General features: G+C 44.4%; 1 protein-coding gene across 1 annotated transcript in view; it reads right to left on the bottom strand.

Annotated features, from left to right (window-relative positions):
- The window catches only part of col6a1 (collagen, type VI, alpha 1), a 128,575-nt gene that overhangs the window by 74,539 nt on the left and 41,953 nt on the right, over nucleotides 1–12,083 (bottom strand). The window contains exons 16-21 of the mRNA XM_072483020.1: nucleotides 11,889–11,951; nucleotides 10,975–11,028; nucleotides 9,800–9,835; nucleotides 8,400–8,462; nucleotides 4,848–4,910; nucleotides 1,673–1,735 (exon numbers count right to left, since the gene is read on the bottom strand). Of these exons, the coding sequence (XP_072339121.1) occupies nucleotides 1,673–1,735; nucleotides 4,848–4,910; nucleotides 8,400–8,462; nucleotides 9,800–9,835; nucleotides 10,975–11,028; nucleotides 11,889–11,951 (342 nt within the window). The remainder of the gene's footprint in view (nucleotides 1–1,672; nucleotides 1,736–4,847; nucleotides 4,911–8,399; nucleotides 8,463–9,799; nucleotides 9,836–10,974; nucleotides 11,029–11,888; nucleotides 11,952–12,083) is intronic.

Here is a 12,083-nt window from a genome sequence, read left to right as displayed (position 1 = left end):
GTAAGATCCCATGGGGTTAGGAGTAACATATTTGCTTGGATAGAGGATTGGCTTACCAATAGAAAGCAGAGAGTGGGGAATAAATGAGTCTTTTTCTGGTTGACAAGCTGTAACTAGTGGGGTGCCACAGGATTCGGTCCTTGGGCTCAGCTATTTACAATCTATATGAATGACTTGGATGAAGGGATAGAATGTACAATTTCCAAATTTGTAGCTGGCACTAAAATAGGTGGAAAAGCAAGTTGCAATGAGGAAATAAGAAATTTACAAAACGATATTGATTGGTTAGGTGAGTGGGAAAAAAAATTGGCAGATGGAATTTAACGTGGATGAGTTTGACGTTAAAAAGGCAACTTATTATCTGAATAGAAAGAAACTTCAAAATACTTTGGTGCAGAGGGATCTGGGTGTCCTTGTGCATAAATCGCAGGAGGGTAGTATGCAGGTACAGCAGTAATAAGGAAGGCAAATTGAATTTTGGCATTCATTGTTAATGGAATAGCGTATAAAAGTAGGGACGTGCTGCTCCATCTGTATAAGGCGTTGGTGAGACTGCACCTGGAGTACTGCGCACAGTTTTGGTCCCCTTACTTGAAGAAACAGGTAAATGTAGTTGAGGTGGTTCAGAGAAGATTCACTAGATTGATTCCAGGGATGAAGGGCTTGTCTTGTGTAGAGACATTCAGCAGTTTAGGTCTATACTCGCTGGAGTTTAGAAGACTGTGAGGAGATCTAATTGAGGAATATACGATGCTGAAGAGGATTGACATGATAGACATAGAGCAGATGTTTCCTCTTGTTGGACATTCTAGAATGGGAGGCCTTAGTTTTAGGCTAAAGTGTGGCAGATTTAAAACAGAAATGAGGAGGAATTACTTCACTCAAAGGGTCATGAATCTGTGGAATTCTCTACCCCAGAGTGCAGTGGATGCCGGAACACTAAACAAATTTAACGAGGAGATAGATCGGTTTTTAATTAGTAGCAGGATGAAGGATTATGGGGAGGGGGGAGGAAGGTGGAGATTACGTCGAGATGAGATCTGCCATGATCGTATTGAATGGCGGAGCAGGCTCAAGAGCTGAATTGACTACTGCTCCTAGTTCTTATATTCTTATGTTCTTATATCAGGAGGCATTGTAGAGTAGGTGGCTGAGGCAGGAAGAGCCAGACCACTAGTATCTCAGACTTGCCTTCAAGAGCCTGGAGGAGAATAACTATCCTTCTCAACCCCACAACAATGAAAGGAACTTAACCTTTGAACCCATTTCAAACATGCAGCACCTGATCTAGGCCAATCCAGAAATGGCAATCATGGTTCTATGTATGGAAATGATCCCGGTTTGTATTTTAGATGGGCATAAGTGTCAGACTCTCAGGCTGTCCAGGGAACAGAACATGTGGGGAGGTTCTACTGACCTCCACAAATTGAGGCTGGAGGCCTGGAAAATTACTTCACCATTTTTGTGGAAGAGCATTTTACAGCCTCTGTTCAGGTTGAGGAGTGACGCCATTATCATTGAGGCTTTCCTATCCCAATTCTCTTCACAGCATATGTGTGGGCCTGGTTGCTGATGTTGGGCTCAGACTGTGAGAGCCAGCAGTAAAATGCCAGGCCATCTACACTGACCAACCCTCCACTGGAATTACATTGTTCAAGTAGTCAGTACAAACCTCTTGTCCTTGTCCTCCCATATCGCCCTTAAATCCCCTAGGTCCTGGTCGACCAGCTTCTCCCTGAGAGGAAAGAATGAAACGTGTTCAGGAGTATCAGCAGAAAGAGTGCACATTGGGGCAGGTGGGACAACCATACTGCCCTTATACAGAGTTAACAAAAGTACCATATTGATGGTTCATTACCAACATTCTCAAGGGCACACAGAGATGGGCAATAATTAACAACAATTAATAATTTGTTGATCAAGAGCTGAGACCATGGCTGATTTTCCTTCTTTACCCGTAATGTCAAGTCACACTGCAGTATCTCAAGTTACTGACCTCATCTATCTCCACATGGACAGGAGCATGCTCAGATACCTACAGAGGCAGAACTGCCTCCCAAACTTTAGAAGTATAAAGCTTCAGCATTCGAGGACGGGACAATTTCTGCTCCCTTAGGTGGTGAAATGGAGGTCAGAGAGTGAGTCCAGCCTGCCTGATGGCACACTCGGGTTTATACAGCAGACGGTGTCATACTAAAGTAATGTAAAATTATTGATTTACGCTGGATGTCAGTATCTGCACAATCAGGCCAGAGTTGGTGTGAAGAAGGAAATACCTGCACTGACTTGCACAGAATCTCTGGCGCTGAACCTCAGCAGAAATCTTGGAATTTGCTGACACTGCTCCCGTGGGGTTTCCGTCTTACGGCTGGGGCTGGGCAAGACAACATTTTCCCACAACCTCCATGATTAAATATAGGCAGATGACACTGAAACTTCTTGTGATTCATTACCACTTTGAGAAACATGGTTCATTCTTATAATTGTTCTGAATTTCTGTTAAATGCACTGCTCCAAGGTTTAGCAATCATATGAGCATGTTAGCTCTTGATAGTTTAGTGCATCTGGTGTATGTCTTGCTGTTGAAAATTACAGAATGGTTTGGTTACCATGGTTTCTGGCCTTTATTAGCCTACAGTGCTGTAAATCATTAAAATCCAAGTGAGTTCTACTTTTACAGGACCATCAAAAGCTGTGTTCAATACCCAGGGGCAGAAAATTGAGTCTGGTCTGTTTTATGAGTTATGTATACATAATGCATTCACCCCCCCCCCCCCCCCCCACCCCCCCAACTGCCCCTCCCCCATCATGAACCGGAGGCATGAGGTCGACCTGAAATTGGGCCTCATTTGAATCATTGGACAAGCTGTTTATTTCTTCATATGCAGCTCGCCCATTGTCAGCATTCAGATTTAGGCCAACAGGGATCTTTGGTCAATCTCTTGAGAGGGTGAGGGGATTGGGTGGGGAGGAGCACTGGGGAATGAATGACAGCAAGACTGCAGGGTTGACCATGGGGCCAGTAGTGGCCCTCAGGTACCCTGCAGAGCAGAGCACAGAGGAACACAGTAACTGGCTCCACATCAAACTTCAAAATATAAACTTAACTGTCTGTTGTCAGCCACTAAAAGGCCACATCTGGACCAGGCTGGCTCTGCACAGGACAGCCCCGGTTCCCAGTGGGGTCCTCAAAGATGGCATTAAGACATGCAAGAGTAGAGCGGCATGTGGCACAGTGGTTAGCACTGGGACTGAGGCGCTGAGGACTCAGGTTTGAATCCCTGCCCTGGGTCACTGACGGTGTGGAGTTTGCACATTCTCCCCATGTCTGCGTGGGTTTCACCCCCACAACCCAAAGATGTGTAGGTTAAGTGGATTGACCACGCTAAATTGCCCCTTAATTGGAAAAAAAATAATTGGGTACTCCAAAAAAAAATGTTTTAAAGAAAGACACGCAAGGGGCCTCCAGCCTGTCTTAGGTGGCTGCCAGAGATGCCAGGAAAATTGACTGACTCATAGGGCCGGATTCTTTTGAGCTGCAACTGAGGCCCCAGCACATGGAAATTGGTTCAATTGACAACTGTTCTAGGCCCAAGAAACAATACCTTTATGACTACCCCGCCCAGGTTTAACCTGAAGCAGTGTTGCAAGCTTTGTCTTTTCTATACTGTTTATTATCATGTTAATCTTTACGAAAATTTGCTCCCATTCACCACCTATCTTGCTGAAGTATTTCTGAGCTTCCCTCATATCTCAGTCCCCTGACATCACAGGGCTCATTTTCACTATTGGTATGGTGGGAAATAGGATGGTATCGAGATTTGGTGCTCAAACTTTGTAAACCCTGTTGTGGAAAGGAAAACTGATCAAAATACACAACAGCGCTTTCCCATATTCTGTTAGCCACAACGTCACTTCTTGTTCTTTTCAGAAGGAAAAATTAGTTCACAATGTTCAAATCCCAGTAAAAATAATTTATATTAGCACCAGCAATACTGGAATTCAATTTTAAGGTGTTCAGGCCAATTTGAACTGGTATCTTTAATTTTCAACTTTCACAGTTTTTTCCCTCATATGTATTTAATCAAGTTCTAACAGTCACCTTGACTTTAAAGGGGCAGGAGATTCACCAGCAGGATACCGGGGCTAGAAGGTTAATTATTGGGCGGGCGGGAGGCTGGTGGTGGTGGGTTGGGGGCTTGTATGCCCTTAGCTATTGAATATTGAGGAGTCATCTAATTGAGACGTTCAAGATGTTTAAAGGAGTTTAAAGGAAACTATGTGGTCTGGTGGAGGAGTTCAGAGCAAGGGGTTCAGAAGGCAAACCAGGAAACATTCTTCACTGTGGTGGCCTGAGACATACACTGGAGGCTTCCAGGATTTAATAAAGGAGCTATTGTTGAAAGTCAAATGTAGTTAGATAACAGGCACGGAACACTATACAACAGATCTGAACACTTCAGCTCCCTGGTCCACACTGCCAGGAGTTCGGTTTCCAGGGCCCCTCACAAACTCCACATTGACCGCGGTTCGTAGACTCCATTGCAATTGGCTCTGAGCCAGTCATGTGGTCAGTGGAGCCCGCCCCCTTAAAGGAGCGTAAGTCCCGTAATACACTTCCCACCATCTGGAACATCCTCTCTGCATCTATTGACCTATGGGTACAGTTTGAGAGGAAGTTATGTACTGTGGCAGTACACACACTTCATTTTTCTCATCACATGTTTACATCGGGAGAGTACCATAATGTTAATTGGTAATGACCAATGGGCTGAGATCCACTAGCGGATCGTCCATCTAATTATTCTTCTATTTAGCAAAGAGGTATTGGTTAAGTGTATATTTACCGTCTCGCCACTAAGTCCAGGAGGGCCCTCGTGTCCTGGTTGACCGTTGTGGCCGACGTCTCCCTGTGGAGCAAAGTAGTACAAAATATGTGTTACATTGCTGCAATTGAAATTGAATTAATAAACCTGGAATACAAAGCTAGTCTCAGGAATGGTGACCATGTCAATTATGGTGACCAGGCCAACGAGAGGCGAGGCCATATTGGATTTGGTACTGGGTAATGAACCAGGACAGGTGTTAGATTTGGAGGTAGGTGAGCACTTTAGTGATAGTGACCACAATTCAATTACGTTTACTTTAGTGATGGAAAGGGATAGGTATATACCGCAGGGCAAGAGTTATATCTGGGGGAAAGGCAATTATGATGCGATGAGGCAAGACTTAGGATACATCGGATGGAGAGGAAAACTGCAGGGGATGGGCACAATGGAAATGTGGAGCTTGTTCATGGAACAGCTACTGCGTGTCCTTGATAAGTATGTACCTGTCAGGCAGGGAGAAAGTGGTTGAGCAACGGAACCGTGGTTTACTAAAGCAGTCGAAACACTTGTCAAGATGAAGGAGGAGGCTTATGTAACGATGAGACATGAAAGTTCAGTTAGGGCGCTCGAGAGTTACAAGTTAGCAAGGAAGGACCTAAAGAGAGAGCTAAGAAGAGCCAGGAGGGGACATGAGAAGTCTTTGGCAGGTAGGATCAAGGATAACCCTAAAGCTTTCTATAGATATGTCAGGAATAAACAAATTACTAGGGTAAGAGTAGGGCCAGTCAAGGACAGAAGTGGGAAGTTGTGCTTGGAGTCCGAGGAGTTAGGAGAGGTGCTAAATGAATATTTTTTGTCAGTATTCACACAGGAAAAAGACAATGTTGTCGAGGAGAATACTGAGATTCAGGCCTACTAGACTAGAAGGGCTTGAGGCTCATAAGGAGGAGGTGTTAGCAATTCTGGAAAGTGTGAAAATAGATAAGTCCCCTGGGCCGGATGGGATTTATCCTAGGATTCTCTGGGAAGCTAGGGAGGAGATTGCTGAGCCTTTGGCTTTGATCTTTAAGTCATCTTTGTCTACAGGAATAGTGCCAGAAGACTGGAGGATAGCAAATGTTGTCCCCTTGTTCAAGAAGGGGAGTAGAGACAACCCCGATAACTATAGACCAGTGAGCCTTACTTCGATTGTGGGCAAAACCTTGGAAATGTTTATAAGAGATAGGATGTATAATCATCTGGAAAGGAATAATTTGATTAGAGATAGTCACCACGGTTTTGTGAAGGGTAGGTCATGCCTCACAAACCTTATTGAGTTCTTTGAGAGGGTGACCAAACAGGTGGGTGAGGGTAAAGCAGTTGATGTGGTGTATATGGATTTCAGTAAAGCTTTTGATAAGGTTCCCCACGGTAGGCTACTGCAGAAAATACAGAGGCATGGGATTCAGGGTGATTTAGCAGTTTGGATCAGAAATTGGCTAGCTGGAAGAAGACAAAGGGTGGTGGTTGATGGGAAATGTTCAGACTGAAGTCCAGTTACTAGTGGTGTACCACAAGGATCTGTTTTGGGGCCACTGTTGTTTGTCATTTTTATAAATGACCTGGAGGAGGGTGTAGAAGGATGGGTGAGTAAATTTGCAGATGACACTAAAGTCAGTGGAGTTGTGGACAGTGCGGACGGATGTTACAAGTTACAGAGGGACATAGATAAGCTGCAGCGCTGGGCTGAGAGGTGGCAAATGGAATTTAATGCAGAAAAGTGTGAGGTGATTCATTTTGGAAGGAATAACAGGAAGACAGAGTACTGGGCTAATGGTAAGATTCTTGGTAGTGTAGATGAGCAGAGAGATCTCGGTGTCCATGTAGATAGATCCCTGAAAGTTGCCACCCAGGTTGAGAGGGTTGTTAAGAAGGTGTACGGGGTTTTAGCTTTTATTGGTAGAGGGACTGAGTTTCGGAGCCATGTGGTCATGTTGCAGCTGTACAAAACTCTGGTGCGGCCGCATTTGGAGTATTGCGTGCAATTCTGGTCGCCGCATTATAGGAAGGATGTGGAAGCATTGGAAAGGGTGCAGAGGAGATTTATGGTATGGAGGGAAGATCTTATGAGGAAAGGCTGAGGGACTTGAGGCTGTTTTCATTAGAGAGAAGAAGGTTAAGAGGTGACTTAATTGAGGCATACAAGATAATCAGAGGATTGGATAGGGTGGACAGTGAGAGCCTTCTTCCTCGGATGGTGATGTCTAGCACGAGGGGACATAGCTTTAAATTGAGGGGAGGTAGATATAAGACAGATGTCAGAGGTAGGTTCTTTACTCAGAGAGTAGTAAGGGCGTGGAATGCCCTGCCTGCAACAGTAGTGGACTCGCCAACACTAAGGGCATTCAAATGGTCATTGGATAGACATCTGGACAATAAGGGAATAGTGTAGATGGGCTTTAGGGTGGTTTCACAGGTCGGCGCAACATCGAGGGCCAAAGGGCCTGTACTGCGCTGTAATGTTCTATGTTCTATTATCATTGATTGTTGCAAAAACCTGTCCAGTTGACAAACATTCTTTAGGGAAGGGGATCCGCCATCCTACATGTGACTCCAGGCGCTCAGCAATGTGGTTGACGTAATGGTCTAACAAAGGCACTCAGTTCAGCATGGGTCACACGGTGGCACAGTGGTTAGCACCTCTGCCTCACAGTGCCAGAGAAATGGGTTCCATTCCAACCTCTCTTGACTGTCTGTGTGGAGTCTGTACTTTCTCCTTGTGTCTGTGTGGGTTTTCTCCGGGTACTCCGGTTTCCTCCAACATTCCAAAAATGTGCAGGTTAGGTGGATTGGCCAGGCTAAATTGCCCTTAGTGTCCAAACGGCAAAGTGGGGTTTGGGGAATAGGGTGGAGGAGTGGCCCTGGATGAGGTGCTCTTTCCAAGGGTCAGTGCAGACTTGGTGGGCTGAATGACCTCCTCCTGTAGGAATTCTATGATTCTAAGGGCATTTAGGGATGGACACCAAATGCTGGCCTTGCCAGTGATACCAATGTCCCGTGAAAGAATAAAGTATGCAAGTCACTGCTGATCACGCACTCATTTATTTTCTGCTCTCTTCTTCATTATCTCTGAGCTCTTCTGTTGGTTGCCCTCTGATATGATACGCAAGGTGAGGCAAGGTGCAAGGGTTCACATTATTCCTGTAATGTGATAGCAATCAGCAGCAATTCTTTCAGAGACTGCATTAACTATTGATTGCACAGGTAGTCCGAGACTAGGCAGAAAACGTTCCTAGTGATGGAGACTACCGGAGCTCCAGAACATGATTGCTATTTGATCAGTTATCAACTTAAGTGTGCTCATTGAGGATAGACAATTACAAGGATATCTGTTTGAAGTGTTTGAGATAATTATAGGAGTTGATAGATTTTTGTTGGGTAAAGGTTATAGGGTCAAGGCAGATAAATGGAGACCAGACACACATTAGTCATGATCTGATTAAATGTCAAAATAGGCTTGAGGGGCTGAATGGTCTTCTCCTGTTCCTACATTCCTTACCATCAATTCTTCGCATTGCCTTTGAGTCTTACCTGAGGTCCCTTAACTCCTCTTGGCCCTGGAGGGCCGGGCAGTCCTGATTCACCGGAAGGACCCTCAAGAATAGGAGAAGGAAGTTACAATATTATTCAGGAAAACATCTGGAGGCACAGTGATCATCTGGAATTGTACAGATGTGTGTTCGTGACATCAATGCAAGGAGCATTAGCGTAGTGTTTCCCATCAGCCCCCACCACATCTCAGTGTTAAACAGGTACAGGATACATGAGCTCAGATGAAGTATTTGCCAGAGATTATTTATGTAGCCTAGGGAAATTGCCCCTTTGGCCATTCAGGTATTAGGAATTTTGGCTCAACAGCTGGAAGATCTTGATTGGATTTTAGCGTTTCTGTGGGCACTGAAAGATTTGAGATGTCCTCATTTTAATTTTTATTCTTCCACCCAACCCCAAGGAATCCCTTCAGGAATTGATCACCGTCCACTTGAGGCCTTTACAAGGTCCGTTATAGGTCCAGTTCTCAGCTGGCATTGAGTTCACTGATGTGTTTAAAGGGGTGTGGCACATGGAATAGAATTCATGGGGTAGCTTGGGAGTCACTCAAACATGCCCCTCCACCCACCACCTCGGCATAAGGGGAACAGGTGGAAGAGCTAACCTGACTCTTGCCCCGCCCCCCCCCCCCCCTCCCCCGCCACTGGAGTTCATCAGGCTACTGCAAATGGAGTCCTCCAGCAGAACTATTGTTACATACGCCATACTCTGGCCAACCAAATTCATGGCTCATTGTGTTTATGTGCAACAGATGTACCAGGGAGTAATTGTAGAGCCAAACACTATTGGAAGGATTCTTTTTCCAAATTGTATTTATATATAAATGTTTTCCTATCGAAACACTTAAATTCCTCTAGGTTGCTCTTAAGAACAAGGCCATAAATCCATTTTAAATGAACAAGCAGAGGCCTGTATCAAACAGAACACTGAGGGGTTTATCAAATGCACGCACACTCCTGCACTATTTTAAAACAGTTGTTTCCAATCATTTATGTAACTTCACTAACCAATGTGATCCCAGAGGAAATTAAACTCCTTAGGTTATGTGTAATAAATACATTTCCTTTGCTTTTTCATCCATTTCTGTGGAGGAAGCTGTTAGATAGTTCTTACTAGATAGTCAATTCAGGGATTTCCAGCATGTCTCTGCTGACTAATACAAGCCACACATACAAGGCAGGTGTGCCAAATTTGGCATTAAATTATGTGAGGGACTTGACATACAAAGAAAAATAAGTCACTTTTTCACAGCAGAAGTGAAATATATAGCAGTGTTTGTGTGGTTCTCTCTGTTATGTAATTCAAATGTCCAGGAATTGATTGAGTCGATCCCTTGGTTAAAAGGCTCCTGGCTATGCATGTAAAACCATCCCAATTACCGGCTCGCCAAGTTCGCCATCGTTTCCTGGAGGTCCCTGTGCAGAAAAACAAACATTATCAACAATAAATCATACAAGATAGATAGGAACTTGGAAAGAAAAACATACTTTCTTGTTTGTGAGGGAAGACTAGGTAACCTTATTATCCATGCCCCAGTGAGGTTTGGTGTTGCTATCACACACTCTTCCCTTGAAGGACAGGAGGAAGCGCTCACAGACTGATGAACTGTCCGATAATATATTCCGCGATTACTCCTTCCATGGTTGTACACCCGCTGATAGGTTAGTTAGTCCTATATAATTCCCATTGCCCTCATAATGGACTCATAGATTATCATAGAATTTACAGTGCAGAAGGAGGCCATTCGGCCCATCGAGTCTGCACCAGCTCTTGAAAGAGCACCCAACCAAAGGTCAACACCTCCACCCTATACCCATAACCCAGTAACCCCACCCAACACTAATGGCAATTTTGGACACTAAGGGCAATTTATCATGGCCAATCCACCTAACCTGCACATCTTTGGACTGTGGGAGGAAACCGGAGCACCTGGAGGAAACCCACGCATACACGGGGAGGATGTGCAGACACCGCACAGACAGTGACCCAAGCCGGAATCGAACCTGGGACCCTGGAGCTGTGAAGCAATTGTGCGATCCACAAGGCTACCATGCTGCCCTCACTAGACATAATTACCCCCACTGGACATCAAGCCAGCATTCAGAGCCATAGGGGCCTGAGCAAAGATATCTGCTCAGACACAAAGAGGTAGAAATGTTACCATTAGGCCAAAGGCTTGCTCACACTAAAAATGGCCTACATGGGTTTTTTACATTGTTACCTTTTGTTCCGGCCATGCCAGTTGCATGGTAGGCCAAAACTGTGCCAGCGAGACTACTAGTTCTCAACGCTTGCCATAATGACAGATTTATTTCTAATTTTTATGACTGTTGTTTCTTGTATTCATGGAGAGGGTTCCAGATATGCTCGCAACCTCTAGTGCCCAAGCTTGAACCATGATGACCAGTACAGCTACAAATTGCAAGTTAAATGACATGTAGTTCTAGTCCTACAGCACTAAAATGCGAAGACAAGGCCACACTGAGCCTGAATTCTGCTGTCCATTACTATTCAATGAGCTGAAAAGGCACAGTTAATGGAGAAAGATACTTACATCATCGCCTCTCTCCCCGAGGTCTCCGTTACTTCCTTTGGGACCAGGATTTCCCTATTCACATAAAATATAAATGCCGTACCTCAGTGTTTGTGATCGTTCAAGATAAGAACATTTCTAAGAACAACCTTAGCAACGTTGCGAATGAATATCCCCCACAGGCCCAATAGCTAAATCCCACATTTTTGAAGATGATAAATGAAGACCAGAATTACATTCTCTTTCTTGTTAATCAATCAATCATTTTATTCCCTTCTGGCCTGAATTCAGTCAAGCTCTAATACCCATCAGTTTTTGACATGTTGCTCAAACCACTGGGTGGACAATAGCCTCTGCCTTAATCCCCTCAGTACCGACCATGCAACACAGTGACATGAGATGAGCGATGATGAATCCTCATGCTCGTAATACCACCTTATTAACAGCAAACTAATTGCTAACAAACAGGGGAACGAATCATCTTTTTTTGGGGTGAATTGTGCACCGGATAAGGTGGGTTTATGGGGAAATAATATTTCCACATTGCAGGCACTGAGTGCCAGCATTCAGCATATAGCAGAGACAACTGTAGAATAAAGCTTCATCTATACTATCTTACCTATATGTCTCTGGCCCAACCCTAAAGGAGAAACTCTTCCCACACCATTGACAATGTGCAGTTCCCACACTGGCCAGCTCCTGCTCTCTAAGCGAGATTGCCAATTTAATGTCAATTAACTTCATATTGGGGTATTTTTATGCCATGGGGCCATCTTCAAAGTGGCCAAAGAAAGTGAATACAATGGCCTTGGGTTACCACTGCGTAAATTCATATTGTAGAAACAATACACACTTAAATTTGACACCAAAATTCGGGGATGGATTTGAAAGAACTCATGAAAGGTCAGCCACTCTAACTAACCATAAGAACAAACCTTATCTCCTGGTCTCCCAACAGCTCCTGGTCGCCCTACTTCTCCATCTAAGCCGGATTCACCCTGGGTAAAGAATCAAACACTCAGTTATTCCATAAGTCAAATTTTTGTGTATATTTTGATTTATATTTTGCACATTCAGCACACTTGCAAAACAGGTTTGCTTCACATACCTAAGCAATGATCGTTAATTTC

The sequence above is a fragment of the Scyliorhinus torazame genome, chromosome 2, assembly GCF_047496885.1.
Source record: "Scyliorhinus torazame isolate Kashiwa2021f chromosome 2, sScyTor2.1, whole genome shotgun sequence".
Taxonomy (NCBI): domain Eukaryota; kingdom Metazoa; phylum Chordata; class Chondrichthyes; order Carcharhiniformes; family Scyliorhinidae; genus Scyliorhinus; species Scyliorhinus torazame.
This window is presented reverse-complemented; position numbering and strand designations above follow the sequence as displayed.